At 42.0% G+C, this 23615-nt stretch overlaps 1 protein-coding gene across 1 annotated transcript in view; it reads right to left on the bottom strand.

Moving 5' to 3' along the window:
* The window catches only part of LOC112253994 (alpha-1,6-mannosylglycoprotein 6-beta-N-acetylglucosaminyltransferase A), a 124982-nt gene that overhangs the window by 98279 nt on the left and 3088 nt on the right, over positions 1-23615 (bottom strand). The window contains exon 2 of the mRNA XM_042324123.1: positions 7356-7841. Within this exon, the coding sequence (XP_042180057.1) occupies positions 7356-7596 (241 nt within the window). The 5' untranslated portion in view covers positions 7597-7841. The remainder of the gene's footprint in view (positions 1-7355; positions 7842-23615) is intronic.

Below are 23615 nucleotides of genomic sequence, written 5' to 3'. Positions count from 1 at the left end.
TCAGCGCGGCGACTGCGGTGCAATTTCTCTGGCTGCGTGTCGCATTTGATATGTCACTCCCTATCGCGCCAGAAAGACAGTGTGGAGGGAAACAGGCCTGTGTGCGCCGCCGTGGTCAGGGAGCGAGGGAAGGGATGGGGAGGAGAGTTGGCGCGAGGGAGAGAGGGAAGCTGCAGCGTTATGTCTGCTCTGCACGGCTACGTGGGGAGGAGATAAGCAGATGCCGGGAGGGAGCGCCGCTGCGTAAGACAAGGAAGAAATCAACTGGAAAGTTAGACTTTGTCCCAAATGACACCGTATTCCCTATATAGTGTAGTACTTTTGACAAGGGCCCATACGACTCTGGTCCAAAGCAGTGCACTATGTCGGGAATTGAGTACCATTTGGGACAGAGCCCTGGAGTGGAGCTGCCACTGCATCAGGCTGAACATAATTGCACACAATAGATTGTGTCCTCAGAAAACACAATGCGCTGAGCAGAAACCGCCCGGCCTAGCCTCCATCAACACAGACAGAGAGAAAGAAACACACTGCCCCCAAGCACACTGCCCCAGGTCCAAGCACACTGCCCCAGGTCCAAGCACAGTGCCCCAGGTCCAAACACAGTGCCCCAGGTCCAAACACAGTGCTCCAAACTCCAAACACACTGCCCCAGGTCCAAACACACTGCCCCAGGTCCAAACACCAAACACACTGCCCCAGCTCCAAACACACTGCCCCAGCTCCAAACACACTGCCCCAGCTCCAAACACACTGCCCCAGGTCCAAACACCAAACACACTGCCCTTGGTCCAAACACCAAACACACTCCATCCATCTCTCCCAAACCTGGACAAGGTAGAGTAGGCCATCTCCCCACATGGCTGATCTGTATGTGTGTGTAGCTAATTCATGTTTTACAGGTGGCAGCCAATAAACATTCCTTTGCATGTTTGCAATGAGTGCACAATGAGGTTTGTGTTAACAAATGAAATAGTGTCTTTCCAACAGGCACGGAACATTGTAATGAATTAAGCCAGATTAAAACAGGGGGAAATTGCAATGCATGCTTCAGGGCGGAGTGTGGACAGCCTGCATTCAAGTGGCAGAGTGGTGTAATAGGTGTGAAAACATAGGTGGGCTAAATCCATGCGATAGATAAACTTACTGTCCGAAAAGCAAAGTACAATTCACAGCATCAGAACAAATCAGAATTGGGTTTTGGGCCAAACTGGTAAAAAAAAAAAAATACTACCATTACATAGATAAATTGATTTGAAAGACAGTGGTGGTAATATGGGTGATACCTTAGTTAATTATTCAAGTTCTTTGGTTCAGATCCTTTTCTAGACACCCACCTTTATTAAAAGCTACTGTTACAGAAGTGGATTGACGTAAGGCTGTGATTTTACTGTTTTATAGTCCCCAACTCCCCATTCATCGTTACCACCTGTCTGCTAAAAAAAATATAACCTTGACTCGTTCTTCGTTCCCTAAGCAAAAACGTTTCAAAATGAAACATGAGAGTTGAAATATGCATGCGAAAGCCTGACACGTCCGTTCTCCACAGGAGGCACCCATAGGGAGCGAGCAAAGCTTAGATTGCAGTCACGGCGCTTTACAGATGTCAACTGTGTTAGCCGAGTCATGTCCTCACTCATGTCCGCAGCAAATGTCTACGATGAGCCGATGCGTGGTACATAATGAGCATGGCGACAAACTGTGACTGTGTCCTAAAATGGCCCCGTATTCCCTATACAGGGCACTACCTTTGACCAGGGCCGATAGGATTCTGGTCACATGAAGTGCACCGTAAAAGGGAATGAGGTGCCAACCTGTGTGCTCATTATTGCAGTGACCCTCATTGTCAGCCAAGCTTTGTCTTTCAAGAGACCGACCTACAAAACGAGTTCCCCGTTTGAATGATTGCAGCCTAAACACACCGAGTGAGTAGACAGAACAGACAACACCAGACCAAGCAAACTAAGAGAACCATTATAGGTTAATAAATACAATTCAAATTCAGACTAATTTGCATGGTTGTAAAATGGGGAACCAGCCCAGATGTTTAATAAACTTGGTTCAGTTAACAAAGTAGGTCAACAACAACTGATTTTTTTTTTTAAACATTTTATTTAAAGACACAATCTGTAATTCAACAGCCTGACCCTGTCACTTTGTTTGGTGAACAGAGATGGGGCTTGGGAAATGTAACTGCTCAAAATTCATAGATGGGAGCTCCATAAAAATCAACATGAGAGTTTTAAACATACTGTACAGTATTTTGAAACTAAGCGGGGAAAAAATGATATTACAAAGACTCGGATGAAAGCAACACTTCCAAAGAAAATACATTATATTGGAGACAATGCACTAAAATGACTTTCCCATCATTTTCTGATATGTGGTGTACAAATCCACAGAGATTTTCATTTGCTTAGAGTCGGACTGACAGACGGGGAGACTAATCCATATTTCTATGCAGCTGTGTGCTCGCTCGTGGCCTTAGTGATATTACACAGTATCACATCACAGTCCACATGCACAAATCCCACAACACTGCTGTGAGCTGATGGCAGATGTAAGAAATGCACGCATGTTGTAATTATAGTGACCTTACAGATACTATATCACCATTGCCAAGTAACCACATGATGTGATGTAATGCTTTTATAATCTCGAGGAACTCTACTTACCATACACAAAGTGAAATGTGTCCCTCGCTATCAAATACATATCTGAACTGCACTTTATGTCTGGTAAGTAAGAGTTCCTAGAGATTATAAATATGCTTTTGTTGACAGGGATGTTTTTTTGGGCTGAAGCCAGCTATACTGGGTTATGGTCCTCGACTACTACTTCTCAGTGTGTCAAATCGGAGGAGGGCCTGTTGTCCGGACCTCTGGCAGTCTCTATGGGGGTGCCACAGGGTTCACTTCTCGGGCCGACTCTTTTCTCTGTATACATCAATGATGTCGCTCTTGCTGCTGGTGACTCTCTAATCCACCTCTATGCAGATGACACCATTCTGTACACATCTGGCCCTTCTTTGGACACTGTGCTAACAAACCTCCAAATGAGCTTCAATGCCATACAACACTCCTTCCATGGCCTCCAACTGCTTTTAAAACGCTAGTAAAACTAAGTGCATGCTTTTCAACCGATCGCTGCCTGCACATTCCCGTCCGACTAGCATCACTACTCTGGACGGTTCTGACGTAGAATATGTGGACAACTACAAATACCTAGGTGTCTGGCTAGACTGTATACTCTCCTTCCAGACTCACATTAAGCATCTCCAATCCAAAATTGAATCTGGAATCGGCTCCCTATTTCTGAACAAAGCCTGACTATCCTACCGATCCTTGACTTCGGCGATTTACATTTACAAAATAGCCTCCAACACTCTACTCAACAAATTGGATGTAGTCTATCACAGTGCCATCCGTTTTGTCACCAAAGCCCCATATACTACCCACCACTGCGACCTGTATGCTCTCGTTGGCTGGCCCTCGCTACATTTTCGTTGCCAAACCCACTTGCTCCAGGTCATCTGTAAGTCCTTGCTTGGTAAAGCCCCGCCTTATCTCAGCTAACTGGTCACCATAGCAACACCCACCCGTAGCAACCGCTCCAGCAGGTATATTTCACTAGTAATCCCCAAAGCCAACACTTACTTTGGCTGCCTTTCCTTCCAGTTCTCTGCTGCCAATGACTGGAACAAATTGCAAAAATCACTGAAGCTGGAGTCTTATATATCCCTCTCTAACTTTAAGCATCAGCTGTCAGAGCAGCTTACCTGTACCTGTACACAGCCAATCTGCAAATAGCACACACAACTACCTCATCCCCATATTATTACTTACCCTCTTACACCCAATATCTCTACCTGTGCATCATCATCTGCACATCTATCACTCCAGTGTTAATGCTAAATTGTAATTATTTCACCTCTATGGCCTATTTATTGCCTTACCTCCCTACTCTTCTACATTTGCACAGACTGTACATAGATTTTTATATTGTGCTATTGACTGTATGTTTGTTTATGTGTAACCCCAGTTGTTGTCGCACTGCTTTGCTTTATCTTGTCCAGGTCACAGTTGTAAATGAGAACTTGTTCTCAACTGGCCTACCTGGTTAAATAAAGGTGAAATAAAAAAATAAATAAAATTGTTATTTTTCATGGCCACCCACCAGAACAATGCACAACTCAGGGAGTCCAACCAATACACACACTCCCGATGTTGTGTCCCAAAGCTATGTTCAGTTATGCAGTTAGTGCAGCTTCCTCATAATTTGACCATCATTCCAGTCTATTACAGAAGGCGTCTCTCGCACTCTTATTTATTTAACCTTTCTTTTTAAACAAGAAGTCATGCTGAGATCAAGGTCTCTTTCCCAGATAAGCCCTGTATACACATCGATATACACAAAAAGCAAAACATAAATCATTGAAAACACATTCTTCAGTAAAAAAGGTCCTCAATCAGCCTTTTGAATTGCCCAAGAGGCACCAATTCATTCAATTTTAGAGAGCCTTGGAGATCATTCCACAAGTAAGGTGCAAAAAAAGTTCAAGCAGATTGGCCTAACTCAGTGGAGATGGAAGGGATAGAGTTAGCCATCCCTGAGACCGGCTCTGATCTGATATCTTGTACATCTAAGTTAACAATGAAGTAAGGTATGGTGGAAGTTTATGCAGGAGGGCGTTACAAACAAAACGAGTCAAATCCATCGATCTACTTGACTTCAAAGAGGACCAACCTACTGTACTTTCTGATACAGAAAACAGTGATGTGTACTGAACCTATCGCCTGTAATAAAGTGTCGTTTGCTATGATAAACTGCGTCTAATAGCTTCATTCAGCTGCATTCAGAAGTACAATAACGCCAGTCTATAACCGGTGTGAATGTCGACTAAATCATTTGTTTTCTGCTACTTAATGAAAGGCATGACCTATTCCTATAAAATAAGCTCCTTTTCATTCTTAATTTCTTAACTTACTCATCAACATGCTTTATGAAAGATGGGTTTTCGTCAATCCAGATATTTATAAACTTTATAACCTCTTCTCACAAAAGGAAAGCGTGGAAACCGGTTGGCTGGAATTGTTTAGTTCAATGCTTCTCTTTTTTCAGTCCAAATTTCAATCTACTCAAACTAATAAACAATGTTCAGTGCACCACATAAACCACCAGACCGATTCAGTCTTGATACAATATTTAATTAACGTGCACTCAGATTTTATGGGTAATTTACTGAGAGCAGAGAGGAAGCCATAATTCCCCTTAAATGCGTTAATGTCATATCGAGATGAATCCTAAATCTGCAGAGTGTACAAATACTGCAGCATGAGGCAATTTTTCCCCTTAGTACTTTTATTTAATCAAAAGCTTCTTTCTTTTTTTAAAGGCTTCCTAGACCGTATCATTATGTTTCTATGGCAGAGAGTAAACAGTGTTCCAGTCTCAAGAAGTACATTAAGATTGAGACATGTTCAAATGAGAGAAAAAAGAAGAAAAAAAAGGGAAACTGGTTTCATCCAGTCCATTATAAACTGGTTCCAGACTGGTTCTTTAGACCTAGGTCAAGACAGGACACAATGCCCCAAACAACATCTTCTGACTCAATATGAATGTTTTCCCTACCAATGCATATATCTGCCACTGGTTTCAACGGCTAGCTTTGTTGCCAAAACAGGGTTTTGGCTTCTACTGCTTTCCATTTGTATTTTCGATGCCAGGGGGCGTGGATGTTGCTTTGGGAGCTTTTGCGCCCGCCTGGCAAATCAAACTAGGGAAAGACTGCCTTGTCCAATGTAATGTTTTAGTTCATTACAGCTGGATTTAAAAAAAAAATCTGTTATATACTGACATTATTACATCATATAAACATATACTCCACTTGGTGCATTAATGAAGTTTATTCATTTGAATTAAAGTTCAGGCAATTGACAGAATATTATGAATCTGTTCTGAAGAGACCATATCACAGATCTTTTGTCTCATTGCCTCCCGAATAATAGTGTTTGCAGCAACAACTCATTTCATGCTTTTATGGAGATAATTAATGACACGATTAAGCAATTAGCCCATTACATTGAGCTGATATCATTATACCGGTCTGGGATAAAGCTTAGGATTTCTTTCAACACCCTCCTCCAGGTCATTTAAAAACAGGTCGGAGCGCACTGGGCTGCTAGAACAACAGACTTCTCGGTTGCGTCACAAATGGCATCCTACTCCTAATTTAGTGCACTACTTTTGACAGGGCCCATAGTAAGTAGGGGATAGGATGCCATTTGGGACGCGTCCCGGATCTGTACGACCAAGGGTTTCACCAAGGCAGATGCTTCAACACTCTGCATCAATGTTTTAACACAGACCCTAAGGGGAACAAGGAGCAGCTAAATGCTCCGTGTTCGCCAGTCAGTACTCTTTGAGGTCTGGCGATTAGCAGACTGTGGCAGAAGAACGGAGGTTGATAGGCCTACTCTGTGTTTCTGAGATAGGCGGGAGGCTTCCTGCCTGACAAACGCCGGTATATTGAATTTTTACAGGCTAAAAGAGTCTTAAGACCAATCATATTAGGCATGGCCTTTTCGGGACCAGTGACGGTTGGTTGGTTGCCTGGTCATTTTACAGCATCTTCAGGTTTTTCGCCGTCCATTAGAATGTGTTCAGCGTAATCAATTCCAATCTCATGTTTCTAAGGAAGCCTCTCATTGACCCAAACGGGTCTATTAACGGCGTGAATAACTTATTGACGGCTGTTTGTGGGGCGTTAATAGGTTATGGCGGAAAGCAGCTGCATCAGCGTATCACTCACCTCTGTTTGCGCAAGTCAAGTTACTGGCAGGCTAGCCCCCTAATGCTTTACTTTCCTCTATCCAATGAGGCAGCACCCTGCTGTAGACAAAATGTACATTTTTCTCTCTCTTCCTCTTTCTTGTCTCACCCGTTGTCTATGGTTGCATTACAACCACGATACAATTAAAATAGAAAACACTTATAAACAGCCTACATTATGCATTTTGTATGATCTGTATGTCAGAGGATGTATAGGGCTGGCTATTTTGACTTTAAAAAGGCACTTCTACTTAGCCTACATAGTAAATCAATTCAACCTGTCCTTATTCAATAGCAGTGTGTTCTCTCACTGAGGTTGATCAAATATTGCAGCACTACCAACGACTGTCAAATCAGAATTCCATTCAATAAAACATACCAAGTGAATGAATGGAACATTCCGAGTGTACCATTGAGCAAATTCATAGTTCTCACAACCACCGCTTTGCAAAGGGGAGTCATTCTATTTTGAAGAGGGCGCAAAAAGGACGGAGAACACTGCTTGCGCAGTGCTCGGTACTCACCATAGGCCGTCATGGTTCCCACGTAGGGCCCGTCCATGACACTCTGGTTCTCCTCGGCCAGGGCCTTGATGTAGCGCTTGCTGAGCTCCAGGATCTGCTGTCGCAGCATGGTGCTGCTCTCGTGCGTGGCCCGCTGCTGGATGGTGAAGTGGAGCAGCATCATGCCCCAGATGAAGCCAAAGCTCACCAGGAAGAAGCCCAGCTTCTGGGACGACAGCTTCCACAGGTAGGCCGAGGCCATGGCGAGCGCGGCCCGCAGCTCGACTGGCAAGAGTGACTGTGTCTGTGCGTGAGGGACAGGGGGTGGAAGGGACTGAGTCGGAGTGGCAGGAGAGTTCAGAAGGGGAGGCGGGGCATGGTGGCGCTCGGGGTAGTTTAGCCGCTATGGTTCTGTTTGGACTCTTCACTACTCCTCACCAGTGGGCTCTACTTCTTTGGCCCATCTTTATCAGTCACTCCCACCGGGTTGACTGGCCAAGCTGCATTCTGTAAGAGAGGAGGAGACATAAGGCTGTTAAGAGGCACTCAAGAGTCAGAAAACACCGCAGTTCCAGAAGCAAAAGGAGGAGTATTTACATGTGCATTCCCAAGGCGGGTGTTAGCTACTGTAGCTATAGCCATCCAATGTTTCCCCTATATTCATTTTGCACAGCGCCACACTTTGCCAAGATGAGCTTTTAAAGGGATAGTCCGAGATTTTGGCAACTAAGCTCTTTTCCTACTTACGTAAAGTCAGATGAACTCATGGATAACCCTTATGTCTCTGCCATCTGCATCTAAAAACCATGTGCATACCACACAAACACACACTATAGACAACCTTCTGTCCTTGCTGCAATGCCTTACAAACAACCTGCTATAAAATGGGACCACTTTGATTCAGGTTCGTTTCGATTAAACAGCAGGAGCTAGAACTGCGCCCTGAAACGTGTGCCAAGAACTAAACAGAGAGAGACAAACAAAATGTATCAAAGCTGACAAATCCCTGCTGCTAAGAAGATTCTCATGCAAAAAAAAGATGCAGTCAGCGTGAAGTGAAAATGGTGAATAATCACATTGTCTCCACAGGGAAATATAACCCAACCCAGTCTCTCTTCAGAGTTAAGCCTACTTCAATTTCTGTTAAACATCCTAAAGAAAGCTAAATTGTATTTTATGTTGTCTCTGTCTATGTTCAATCCTGTAAGGTCTACTGTGTAATGATTTTCACAAGAATACTATTATGCCGATAGCTTGGCTACAAGTAACTGAATGAGTGGGCAGGTTACCCTTAGGACTACCGGCCCAAAAAAAACCTTTCCATGACACAAAACCATACCGCAAGTCAACTTTAGTAGAGGTACGAGGAGTTGGGACTTGTAAATATTTCAGTGATACAGTTTAGGAAAAAAAAAAAAACAGTATACCTGCCCACTCAAGGATGGAGAAAAACAGGACGTTTCGCTCTCGCGTGAAATGGCAATCCTTCTTGCCCATCATCTTCAGCCAAGAGGTGAGGTTATTTCGTAAGGCACCCGAAAACTCTCGCTAACCATAAGACCTTCATAAGCCTCTTAGTGAAAGCAATGTGTTGAGGGAGAGAGAAATGGAAGGGGAGAGACGAGAGCGATGATAAGCAAGTCTACACTAGAGAAATGGAACATGTGAAATAAGGCCGCTAATATGGAGAGTTACGACATGTAATCTACACTAGAGAAACGGAAAGTTTGAAATGAAATAAAGGGCACTTTATAAAATGGGACAATTGACGGCTACAACATGCAAAGTAGTAGTAGCATTTGTACGGGTAATGTATAGAAGTAACTGATCCACATTAAAGTTATACATTTATCGTTCAACATATCGGTATCATGATAATTCAGCCAATTTATCGTGATATGGATGTTTGTCCATATCGCTCCACTCTATTGCAGCATATGTATTCACAGGGCTAGTCAGAAGTAGTGCACTACATGGGGGGAATAGGGCTTAATTTAGGACGTAGACAGGCAGCCTTAAGCCCAGGCGTCCTTCACACTGTGGGGATACATGTACGTGTTGTTTCATCATCAGCCTCCTCCTCCTCCTCAGGCCAGCTAAGGAAGCTAGTTACATCCATGGTCTGTTCAGTCAGGCTCCTCAGGTTTCTGCACAAACTCCTAGGGGATACACACCATACCCTCAAACCAAGGTTGCTAGTAATTGGATATGAAGGGCATTATGCAGTATGCACTGACTATTGTTTCTTTTCCCACCACACTAGCTCAAAAAGGTCATGTTTATGCATTACAAAAAAATGTGTGTGTATATATGTATATTTTGCTGGTTTATTGTGGGAGTAGCATTGACCTACTGTCGTCACAGCTAGGCCAAGGTCAGGGGGCTAACACAACACATTACCATGGTAAACCAAACTTGCTTTGGGGAGGAAACCGAGGCCAATCCAACTACTTCTTTGTGAGCGACTGGGGAGGGGGGAAAAAACGATTATATTTAGCTTCTATTTAAAAGACTTCTTAGGCCAAGCCTACCATCTTGGGTCAGAAACAAACTCAGGGGGACTTATTTTAACCTTTACAAGATCAGTGTCCCTCCCGTGGGATGGTTGAGCTAACATGCGCTAATGTGATTAGCATGATGTTGTAAGTAACAATAACAATTTACAGTAGCTATTACAGTGAAAAATACCATGCTATTGTTTGAGGCAAGTGCACAGTTGTATTACTGTATTAATAAACCAATTAGGCACATTTGTGCAGACTTGATACAACATTTCGAACAGAAATGCAAAGGTTCATTGGATCAGTCTAAAACTTTGCACATACACTGCTGCCATTTATTGGCCAAAATCTAAATTGAGCCTATACTGGAATAATACATTGTGGCCTCTCTCTTGCATTTCAAAGATGATGGAACAAAACCCCCCCAAAAAACGCATGGTTTTTTTCTTTGTATTATCTTTTACCAGATCTAATGTGTCATATTCTCCTACATTAATTTCACATTTCCACAAACTTCAAAGTGTTGCCTTTCAAACAGTATCAAGAATATGCATATCCAGGCTTCAGGTCCTGAGCTACAGGCAGTTAGATTTAGGTATGTCAGTTTAGGCAAAAATTTAAAGAAAAAGGGTCCGATCCTTTAAAAAACTACGGTCATGAAATCTACTGTCAGGAAATTTTTAGCTACAAACTCATTCGATGATTAATGACTTTGGCCTAGTCATAGCAGCTGGAAGTAGTTTGGGGGTGGGTCTGCTGCGTTTTCTTCTGCTTAGATCCATTCCGTTTCTTTTTTATCCTGAAAAACTCCCCAGTCCTTAACGATTACAAGCATACCCATAACATCATGCAGCCACCACTATGAAGAGTGGTACCCTGTAATGTGTTGTATTGGATTTGCCCAAACATAACACTTTGTATTCACTCCAGTAGTATTCTTAAAGTGTGTGCATTTTGCAGTAAAATCATATTTATTTTAAAATATTAGTTTGGTGAACCCTTTCACCAGCCTAATCTCGAGAGTCGATAAGCTTGAAGCCATAAACAGCTCAATGCTTGAAGCACAGCGAAAATGCTGTTTGAATGAATGCTTATGAGCCTGCTGCTGCCTACCACCACTCAGTCAGACTGCTCTATCAAATATCAAATCATAGACTTAATTATAACATAATAACAAAGAAATACGAGCCTTATGTCATTAATATGGTCAAATCCGGAAACTATAATTTCAAAAACGTTTATTCTTTCAGTGAAATACGGAACCGTTCCATATTTTATCTAATGGGTGGCATCCCTAAGTCTAAATACTGCTGTTACATTGTACAACCTTCAATGTTATGTCATAATTATGTACAATTATGGCAAATTAATTACGGTCTTTGTTAGGAATAAATGGTCTTCACACAGTTCGCAACGAGCCAGGCGGCCCAAACAGCTGCATTGCATATACCCTGACTCCTTGCACGGGAGAAGTGCCACAATTTCCCTAGTTAAAAGAAATTATATTAACTAAATATGCAGGTTTAAAAATATATACTTGTGTATTGATTTTAAAGAAAGGCATTGATGTTTATGGTTAGGTACACATTGGTGCAACGACAGTGCTTTTTTCACGAAAGCGCTTGTTAAATCATCACCCGTTTGGCGAAGTAGGCTGTGATTCGATGAGAAATTAACAGGCACCGCACCGATTATATGCAATGCAGGACATGCTAAATAAACTAGTAATATCATCAACCATGTGTAGTTAACTAGTGATTATGTTAAGATTTTTTATAAGATAAGTTTAATGCTAGCTAGCAACTTACCTTGGTTTCTTGCTGCACTCGCGTAACAAGTAGTCAGCCTGCCACGCAGGCTCCTCGTGGAGTGCATCTAAGGCAGGTGGTTAGAGTGTTGGACTCTAACCAGAAGGTTGATCGAATCCCCGAGCTGACAAGGTAAAAATCTGTCGTTCTGTCCCTGAACAAGGCAGTTAACTTTGTCATTGAAAATAAGAATGTGTTCTTAACTGACTTGCCTAGTTAAATAAAAGGTTAAAAATAAAAATAAATATCGACCAATCGTTGTTCAAAAATGCTGATTACAGATTGTTATGAAAACTTGAAATAGGCCCTAATTAAATCAGCCATTCCGATTAATCGGTCAACCTCTAATGTGAATAAAACAATGTAAATAGCCAAGAAACACAAGGACAAAGTCTCACTTCAGTAGACTTTCGTTTCAAGTCAATTAGACCAATTTTTATGACTGTGCACAGCGCTTCCAAAAATGAATCTTTCACTCAGCTATTCACATGCGCACAGCCCCCAGACAGGCATTGTTGCAGTGTGAGGTGGAACAGGCTATATAGGATTTGTAGTTCTTTGACTGAGCGATTAATTTACCAGCTATGAACCAAATCTTTTGAAAACAGCTAATGCAGCATTTATTTTACTATAAATGTGATCATACTTGACTATTTCTACTCACAAATGCGCCAACGTGGCTGGTGAAATAGACTTCTTACCCGCCAATGCCAAAATCTACCCGCATTTAGCAGATGGTGGGTAGATCTTAGGCCCTGGGAAGTACCATTAAAATATCCGTAGAGGATAGGTGTTTAGTCTACATAACGCAAGCCTGTGCGCCAGGGTTTCTGTTAGGACCGGCAGCCTTTTAATTTACTGGACATTGGAGACATTTACCGGACCCATATGTATTGGCTGCGTAACCTGATTAGGGCGTCCACCCACAGCGGTCAGAATGACAAAGATCACATTTCGATTATGGTAATTCATGTTAACAGAACATGCAAGTCGAGGATGCAACGATGTGCAGTCCTTCTTACCGAATTCTGATGTGCACTTTCCCTCAGCCGACAAGACGAGTGACAAACAGCAAAATCACTATTCTATGTCAATTTACTATCCCACAAAGTAGAAGGTTACCTATTCTATTGGTCAGATGGTTGAGAAAGAAATAGCCTATTCCAAACAGACTCTGGTACAGTTGTGGGACGATAGATTGATATTCATAAAACCAGTAAGCCTAGGGTAAATAATTGTATTAATTTTTTAAACCTTCAAAAGTAATGAGTGATGCAACAGATCAGAAAGTTTAGCTTAAAATGTTGCTAAACTATTATAAGTGCAGCAACGTGCACAGGGCAGTATGTTACGCGCGAATATTCATTCCATTATGCAATTAGCGGGAAAACACTTGGCAAAAGGGCACCGCTCGCATTTGTGCGGTTTCAAGTGACAGATGAAAATATCCATTCGAAACTTTAGAAAGAGGGGAGATCTACTTTGCAATAACTAGCATGGGTTGTTAATGTGTTTTTTTTGGCAGAAAAATGTTAGCTAGCTAACATTGAACCTATTTGGTTAACTTCAGCAAGCTATGACAATAAGTTTGTATTGCTAGTACTCTATGGATTGGGATTATGGTTCATTGTTTAGCTAGCTAGCTATTTGTATCCGAAATGTGTCTTTCAGCATCAGTAGAGAAAAAAAAACACACCTGACTCTTCTCCACCAGTCATACAAGGAGAATGGTATAATGCCTCCTATCAAAAAGAGAGGCCTCCACAATCCCCCGACCTCAAACAAATTGAGATGGTTTGGGATGAGTCGGAGCAGCCAACAAGTGGAAAAGCAGCCAACAAGTGCTCAGCATATGTGGGAACTCCTTCAAGACTGTTGAAAAAGCATTCCAGGTGAAGGTGGTTGAGATAATGCCAAGAGTGTGCAGCAGTCATCAAGGCAAAGGGTGGCTATTTGAAGAATCTCAAATATAAAATATAAATTAGATTACTACCATATGTCTTATTTCATACTAGTGATGTCTTCACTATTATTCTACAATGTAGAAAACAGTTAAAAAATAAAGAAAAACCCTTGAATGAGTAGGTGTTCTAAAAATTGACCGGTAGTGTAAAACCTTAACATATTAAACCGTTTCAAATGTAATATTCCCCTCCAGAAATTAGCCCAATAACATAGATGGAAAGCAATAGCTTCAGGGCCTGTACATCATCCATATTATCAGGCAGGTGTGCTATTTTAGCAATAAGCATTATCCCCTGTAGCCTGACACAGTATTGTGGCTACATGCCTGAAGTATGATGTTGCTCATCTGCATTGGTTACCCCAATAGGATAATCATTAGCTAGATGAGGAGTTCCCAAACTTTTTCACTCAGGGCCCCCCCTTCCAGCATTGGGGAACATCCCGCGTCCCCCTGTGTGCATGTGCTACATCTATTTCTATGGGCACAGGCACTGTTCATGACATAGACTGTTCACACCACGCTTGTTGGTGGACAGAAGTTTGCCGTTTTAAAGCTTATGTCCTGCAATTAAACACATTTTGTCATGGGGTACAAAGAACCTTTTGCAGTTTTAAAGCACATTTTCTTGCAATTCTATACATTTTGCCATGTCTAATGTGTATTCATGTGATATTTGAGTGACTAGAAAATTACAAAAATAACTATGGGGTAAAAAACCTAAATAAAAATAAATGTTAGCTGACATGGGCTAGTTGATCTGAACATTTCTGACAAGTTATAAATAGCTCTAAGGTGTACAATGACTGACATGACAAGAGGAACTGATGATGCACTTCCCAATTTCCAAATTGCACCTTGTGCATTCTTAAAGCCGGACTGAATTCCTTTACGAAAAAAATGTTTTTAGAAAAATAATATAGGCCTGTTTATGCATTCGATCGGCCGAAACGCTTCTCACGTTTACTTTTTTTCATGCCAGATTGTAAAACGCTGCCAAAAATTCTAATGGCAGTGCTGCCTGAAACTATAGGCCTACATCTGTGGCCTCACTGAGCAAAATATACTTGAGACAATGGCTAGACATTAGTGTTGTGTGGCCCTCCTCCCAAATCCTTGGCTTACGAGGCTAGCCATTTACTGCAGCAGAAGCAGCTAGATAGAGGGAGACAGCAGCTCCCAGGTAACTTTGGCTCTGTTGAAAGGCCAGGCGCTGAAATAAAATATAATTATTCATAGGAGGCACACAGTGCTCCCCTACTGTCCCCTTTCATCAGAGCTATAATCCCATCAGGTTGGCCGATGGTCTGGGGTCGGCAGACGCTAACGGAGCCCGTGCGGTGTGGCTCGGGATGACAGAACAGGTGGCAACGGAGAGGACACCGGGAAGATCCAGCGCAGGCTGTAGGGTGGCCCGACTCACAAAGTCTTTTGTCCAATGTCCATACGAGCAGCATTGGCTGCCTACCACTTAGAATAAAGCGTTGTATTCTAAGTGATATGCTAGTGTGGATTTCAGAACAAGGGCAATGATTTGGATTGAATTCTCTGGGGCACTTGATCTATTGGTGTTACTGATTTGCTAGAGAGCGCAAAACATGCACTCTGCTAAACAGGGTGTAACAAGCTAAACATTGCAGATCTACAAATATCATGAAGAGCTGGCATGATTCCTCCCTCTGTATCAGAACATTATGCCCTACCGAACACGTCGTTCCTGAAATAAGTCTTTACCGTTTAACCAAAAACCAGCAGGGCTGTGATCCCCAAGGACCTGAGCTATGAAGCCCCCCTGCTAGCTATAGGAAGTGAACAGAGTAGCCACAGAGACACATTACCTCACGGTAATGACTGCTTGCACCCTGTGATGCTGCCAGCTGAGACAGACACACCATGTTCCAAAAACAACAGATCAATCTAGCTACAGATATGATGTGTTTCTGAACCTCAATGTTGGGACAAACACACTCACGTCGATTAGTTTGGGCTTCATTAATGTGTGAAACAGCTTCAACTTGTTATTTAGAGGCCCAATAAGCTCCATGATATTCTAGAATGAGGGAAACCTTGCATTGCTGTATTTATTCAGATCAGTTGCCACAAAGCTTTGTCAATTATCAAGCATCAGATTGTAACACTTTGATGAGGATTAGATAGTTACAGGCCTCGAGCATTTCAGAAGCAGTTAAATAAATCATTTTCTGAATAGCCAAAGGGCTTTCTCTGTTAGCAGGCCCACTTGAAGATATAAAATGTCTCGAGACATATTATAAAAAGGAAAATGAAAACCTTTGGGCCGGTATTCACAACACATCTCAGAGTAGGAGCGCTGATCTAGGATCAGGTCCCCCCCTCTTACTAATTGTGATTAAAAAAGCCAAAACTATACTAAAATCAGCACTTCTGAGATGCTTTATGAATACTGGCCCAGGGATGAGGCAGTGGATAACTGACTGACGGCACCTTTGCATGCAACTCAAAGGCAGGATCATAAAAGGCTCTCTTTCCCCTTCCAAATGATCCCTGGGAAATGGGTCAGCGCTGCAATACATGAGCAGTCTTTCCTCCAGCAGTGAAATTTCACAGGCAGCGCAATACTTCTGACAGAATCTCAACACCGTTACGTGCCAATGTTCCTTGGATATTTAGGCGTACCAGCCCTGACAAATATATGGGCTTTTTCTACTGAAAACTTCTACGTCTGTGTTGCCATTGTCACCAGTTTTGAGACTATCAAGACCATTTCACAAGTCCTGAAGGATGGGATAAGTAAAAAGTCAAATGATTCAATTCAATTCAAAATGTAGTCAAGTCAATCGTTTTCTTCTGCTAACACCTAATGCTGGACTTTTATCATCTCGAACGTGATACAGTGCAAAAGAAATGAAGCATTCGGGCATGAAAAACAAAATCTCTGCACAGCGCTTTATATTCGGAAAACCTACTTCCGCAATCTGCTGCATTGATAACATCAACTGTCTCTCACAGGTCTGGGTTCTATGAGACGGAGTTATGAGTTGCCATTCTCCGCCGATAAGGAGAGAAAAGGAGAAGGGTTGGGGGTCACTACAGACATGACCCTGTGTCAACATAGATCGGGTTCTTGTTCAATAGGCATGATGACCCAAATCGGAGTGAAACGGGGAGGTCGCTACTTTCTGAACTTGTCCAATAAGAAACGCACATTTGTGTGTGCTGTTGCAAAACGCTTTTCTATGATGTGCTTGTGCCCTAAATGCACATGACCCCGAAACTTTAACAGAAACCCCCAATGTGCTCGCTGACTGTCACAACGCCTCCCTGTTCTATAGAAGGGAGGCATAAGAATACAGACTAATTTCTCAGGTTTCTAACTCAGGAACTTTATTTGGCTGGCAGGGTGCCTTCTGGCACCCAACAGCGCCTATGAAACCCTGCGTGCTGACAGCCAGCTTCGGTTTCACAATATGCAATACAACCACCACCGTTGGAGTGGGTGACACACAAATGACTGAATTGTCGTTTTAAATGGCTGGAACCCACACACACTCAATTGATCTCTAGAAGGGCTGAGAATCCCAACTGCTGCTAACAGCTGTGATTATTTTTAGGCTTATACAGTTGTCAGATCACAAAATACTGTGTGCTCACATAGGTAGGCGTATAAACAAGCCTATGGGCTATGTCAATACCCTAGTTTGATCAGAAAGAGCTAGGCTAGTAGTCTGTGTGCTCCCAATCATCATACAACACAAAGGTCTGAAGGAACATAATAAATCAAACATACTTTTAACATCACAACACCCAAAAAGCCATGATAATCATCAACATAATAGACTACTTCCCACTGATAAATATATTGACACCCTTGCCCCTCACCGTGCCTCCCGAAGACTGAGACAGATGGCCATGCATTGCAGGCTTCTAAAGCTTTGTCCATTTCCTTAGGATTTGTGATGGGAGCTCAAAATAGCCCTGGGGGGGGGGGGTCTGAAAGAGACAGCCTCCTACTGAAATGGAATAATGTTCTTTAAAAGACTTTTCACCTCACATGTTGCAGAAGCTGACCAAAAGCATTGAAATATGTGAATAGATACAGTGGGGCAAAAAAAGTATTTAGTCAGCCACCAATTGTGCAAGCTCTCCCACTTAAAAAGATGAGAGAGGCCTGTAATTTTCATCATAGGTACACTTCAACTATGACAGACAAAATGAGAAAAAAAATCCAGAAAATCACATTGTAGGATTTTTTAAATGAATTTATTTGCAAGTTATGGTGGAAAATAAGTATTTGGTCAATAACAAACGTTTCTCAATACTTTGTTATATACCCTTTGTTGGCAAGGACAGAGGTCAAACGTTTTCTGTAAGTCTTCACAAGGTTTTCACACACTGTTGCTGGTATTTTGGCCCATTCCTCCATGCAGATCTCCTCTAGAGCAGTGATGTTTTGGGGCTGTTGCTGGGCAACTCCCTCCAAAGATTTTCTATGGGGTTGAGATCTGGAGACTGGCTAGGCCACTCCAGGACCTTGAAATGCTTCTTACGAAGCCACTCCTTCGTTCCTTCGGTCCCAGCTCTCTGCAGGTCATTCACTAGGTCCCCCTGTGTGGTTCTGGCATTTTTGCTCACCGTTCTTGTGATCATTTTGACCCCACGGGGTGAGATCTTGCGTGGAGCCCCAGATCGAAGGAGATTATCAGTGGTCTTGTATGTCTTCCATTTCCTAATAATTGCTCCCATAGTTGATTTCTTCAAACCAAGCTGCTTACCTATTGCAGATTCAGTCTTCCCAGCCTGGTGCAGGTCTACAATTTTGTTTCTGGTGTCCTTTGACAGCTCTTTGGTCTTGGCCATAGTGGAGTTTGGAGGGTGACTGTTTGAGGTTGTGGACAGGTGTCTTTTATACTGATAACAAGTTCAAACAGGTGCCATTAGTACAGGTAACGAGTGGAGGACAGAGGAGCCTCTTAAAGAAGTTACAGGTCTGTGAGAGCCAGAAATCTTACTTGTTTGTAGGTGACCAAATACTTATTTTCCACCATAATTTGCAAATAAATTCATTAAAAATCCTACAATGTGATTTTCTGGATTTTTTTTCTCATTTTGTCTGTCATAGTTGAAGTGTACCTATCATGAAAATTACAGGCCTCTCTCATCTTTTTAAGTGGGAGAACTTGCACAATTGGTGGCTGACTAAATACTTTTTTGCCCCACTGTAGGTTACATCAATAATGGATCAGAATGAGAAGAAAAAAAACAATAATCCTAGGCTGCATTTCCCACCTAAAACTAAATCAGAATCAGGTGACTTAAAAAAATGTCCAATCCAACATGTACAGGTGTTGATTGAGCCAAAACTAAGGCATAGGAATGACATTCCCTAACACTTTAAAACTGTAGGACTATAGCCTCAAGTTGGTACCGGTATGTCCCTCTACACAGCCCTTGAAGCGTCCAGGCAGCAGTCTAAGGTAATGGAGACGTGAAACTGACGATGGCCATGCTGTCATGGAGACGAGTGTGACTGCGCATCTTAATAGGCTACTTCTTCACACTCGGCAGGGCCTCCATTCAATTATTAATTCCCACCTCTAGTCCAAACAAATGGCCATACCTTACTGGTGTGAATGGCACACAGCATAATAGGCCAACACTCTGCCCAAAAACACCTCTGATTGGCTTTTAACACAATGTATTTTGCGTTGTCATTATGAAGATTTCTTAACACAAGAATGCAATTCTGCTAGAGATCTACCGATATGGGATTTTTGGGTCCGATACCGATTTTAGTGTGGCAAAAGTCACCGATTATCAATAGATCTGCCAATATATTGTTTTTTAGAAATGGAATGAAAAACAGACCTTTTTCTACACAAATTTGTGCTCCAAAAGATTAAAAGATATTCTAAATTATGATTTCTCAACTGAATATAAAAATGTACATTTCATCTGTGGTTTACAGCAGTGGTTCCCAACCAGAGGTACTTGGCCTATCCACATGGGGTACTTGAGAAGCCTCATGAGACCATAGTCCGACTTGTAAAATGCACGAGGGGGTACTTCAGAGTAAAATGCAATTGGTGGTACAATAACCGAAATAGGTTGGGAACCACTGGTTTACAGGATATCCACTGACCACAAGCTAGCTGTTCCTTACAACAATATTTTCTTACAGAAACCACATGTACATGACACTGTTTCTCAATACAAAATGTATTGGCTATACATTTCAACTGCAAATGGAATGTGCTAATGACTAAAAACATTTATGGAGGAAAATGCTAACCGCACAGGTTTTAGTCACAAAGTTCCAATTTAGCTAGCTAGCTAACGTTAGCTACTTATCTCATCATGAATACAAGCACATGGCCTGAATGACGGCACATATCTAACTGCCTTGCTTTTTGCAGATTGCGGAAAACTAACTAAATAAGCCCACTAGCTAACATAATAGGCCCAGACAGTAACAGCGTTATCTTTGCACATGTGCTAACACTGGACTGGCGCCAAAGTGAACACTTGTCCTTGATACAAAATAACTCTGCTAGCTAGCTAATTACCTTGCTGGCCAGATAACGTTAAGAATGTGATGAGGACAGGGCTGCTTGCTTGGAGAAGTGTACTTTTGATTATTTACTTATTCAAATATGTTGGCTGTGGCAAGCAACGCACTGTCAAACCACCAATGCCTAGGTCTGAATGATGTTCAATGAGCAGTCCTCTTCAGGTAACTCATTGAATAAAAAAAAAAATAATGTATGACCGCAAATGAGCAGACATATTTGTGTATTCTATGTACATAATATCGCCGATTTATCTGTGGAACCGATTAATCTAGTCTATATCAAATTAATCGGTTTATTATTTGGACAAAAGATGTTATCATGTAGGCCTAGGGATGTGACAGTGTAATTGACGATTATGGATGAAGACATTCATGAAAATAACAGTCCAAACCGTATTTAAAATATATATACATATACACACACACACACACACACACACACACACACACATACATACATACATACATACATACATACATACATACATACATACATACATACATACATACATACATACATACATACATACATACATACATACATACATACATACATACATACATACATACATACATACATATACACACACACACACGTCATATTCAAGTCGACAAACTTTACCCAAAGCAGCAAAGTAAAAGAAAGCCTGGTTTACATTTAACTGACAATATAAGGAGAGACGAGAGGGGGTAAACTATCCAGCTTAGATTTTTGTGTTGTGGAACGAACAGCTGACTGAAGACGGGACGGTCAGGCATTCAAAAATATGACACATGCGGTTGAGTCCGTTTCAGTGGTAACATTAACTTTTGACAAAGTGATGAAACTTTGCTGCTTCTTGTTTCAGCAGGGTGTTGTAGCAAACAACTATGTGACCAGAAAAACCACTGCGTATTTAACTCCGGTCTGGTTTAACCAAGCAACTGCATTGTGTCCTTTGTAGACAAAACAGCAACACTATGGCACGGGATGGGTAACTTAATACTAAGTGTGATGAGTGAGACAATCAACACAGGCTGTTCCCGACATCCACGCTGAGCTTAACATGACAGTGGTGGTGCTGAGTGAGAGAGCAAGTGAGACAGAGATCACCACTTCCTCAGAAGAAGAGTGCAGTTACTGATCATTCAGATATAAATGCACTGGTGTAGAACATATATAAATGCACTGGTGTAGACCAGACATGAGTATATGTCATGTAGAATAAGGCACAGGCCTATGCGTCAGCTCTAGTCATTAGGCCTGCATTTCTACCTGCAAAATGATAGGGTTATCATTGTACCAAACTGAATAAGCTCCAGTTCCCACCTGCCCTCCCCTTCATCGGCTGAGCTACCATTTCCCTGCAGTCTCTGCTCTCAAGCGGTTGGCACCACACACACACACGTGATGCGGGCGGGCGCAGCACCGTGACCAATCTGTGACGGTCACCCCACCAGCCAGGCAGGGCCATCCTGCCACTGGCCTCTTGCCCAAGCCTGGTTCAACACAGCACCACAGTCTGGGACATACGCACGCACAAACACACACTTCAAAAGTTTGGAGTCACTTAGAAATGTCCTTGTTTTGAAAGAAAAGCTAATTTTTTGTCCATTAAAATAACATCAAATTGATCAGAAATACTGTGTAGACATTGTTACATGATGTAAATGACTATTGTAGCTGAAAACGGCAGATTTATAATGGAATATCTACATAGGCGTACAGAGGCCCATTATCAGCAACCATGACTCCTGTGTTCTAATGGCACGTTGTGTTAGCTAAGCCAACTTTATCATTTTAAAAGGCTAATTGATCATTAGAAAACCCTTTTGCAATTATGTTAGCACAGCTGAAAACTGTTGTTCTGATTAAAGAAGCAATAACACTGGCCTTCTTTAGACTAGTTGAGTATCTGGAGCATCGGCATTTGTGGTTTAGATTACAGGCTCAAAATGGCTAGAAACAAAGAACTTTCTTCTGAAAATCATCAGTCCATTCTTGTTCGGAGAAATGAAGGCTATTCCATGCGAGAAATTGCCAAGAATAGCATCGTATATCACAATATTTTATGGGTAAATAATCACAATAGGACAAATGTTAACCACGCCCCCAACCCTACACACCATCACAGAGTTAAAGAGTTGTGTGGGGTTGTTAACCCCTTACTGTGCATTGCGCACCAACAGAGCGTTTCTGTTCTCTCCACCTCCTCTGAATAAAGGAGGCAGTTGACTGCACTGCCGCGCACAGTAAATCAAACATGGTTTCCTCTCGGGCCGCTCTCCTAGGGCAGGCACATTTCAGAGACCCGCTTGGTCTCTAGTTTCTTGACCGAGCCTGCTGCTCACTCCTGTAAGCCTATGGAGAGGCGAGCGGTTAAACTGATTGGGATGTTGTATTAGACAGTGATCCTCTTAACCCCAAACCCACAAGTACCCGTTCAGGTCCAGCGGCAGTAAAACTGTCAGGACTAGTAGGTACCGTAAAGTGCTCATTTTCACAGTCAAGCTTTCCCAATCAAGTGTCTCATCTCAAGAGCAACAGTGAGGAAGAAAACAATACTCAGAAACATGAATTCATTGTGTAATAAGATGATAGTTACAATAGAGACTGAGTTTATGTTTCCCAGAGGAACGTTCATTTGTGGATTTATGGCTTTCAGATGACAAAACGTTAGACCTATCGGTTTAACCAACACACAGCCGTTGGAAAGATAGGTTAGTGAAATATAAAGATGATCTGTAATAGCCACAGGGCTGTTTGTCTGTATGTAAGGAATAACCCAAGCAGGACGAGCGTAGCAACAAGTGATCATTTAACTAAATCAAAGCAATACATCCCCCTTCATCCCCAGAGGTTCAGAAAGCAGCTAATATCCTGGTCTGCTGATTGTGTTCGAGATCCACCAGAGCAGAAACAGAAGAGTACTTTATCCCGGGTGTCATTAGATCTCAGTATGGGTGCTAGGACATTAATCATTTGACTGGAGCAGAATGTCATGAAAACCTATTGAGTACTGAACCGTACTGCAGCACATCCTGTAACACAGGAGGTAGACTTCCTTAAAACTGCAATATATAAAACTTTTTGTGCAACCTGACCAAATTCACATAGAAATGTGAATTATAGATCTGTACTTGTCATAGAAAGCAAGTCTAAGTGGTAGATTTGCTGGATCTACAGAACTGCTGGTTCTGTTCTAACTGATAATTAATTGCACCCAGCTGGTGTGCCAGGTCTAAATCAGTCCCTGATTAGAGGCGAACAATGGGAGAAAACAGTGGAACTGGCTTCGAGGGCCAGAGTTGAGTTTGAGGGCTCTACATTATAGTTGCTTGTTTTGTTACAGAAACTGAAATTAAGGCTTGGGCTAACAATTAAAAATTTTGCAACCAAGAAATGACAGAGCAGTATCTGCAATGTTGTATAAACAAAGACCAGGTAGAATGACTGAAAATAGAATGACTAGGTTATGTATA

The sequence above is a fragment of the Oncorhynchus tshawytscha genome, linkage group LG07 (assembly GCF_018296145.1).
Source record: "Oncorhynchus tshawytscha isolate Ot180627B linkage group LG07, Otsh_v2.0, whole genome shotgun sequence".
NCBI classification, from domain to species: domain Eukaryota; kingdom Metazoa; phylum Chordata; class Actinopteri; order Salmoniformes; family Salmonidae; genus Oncorhynchus; species Oncorhynchus tshawytscha.
This window is presented reverse-complemented; position numbering and strand designations above follow the sequence as displayed.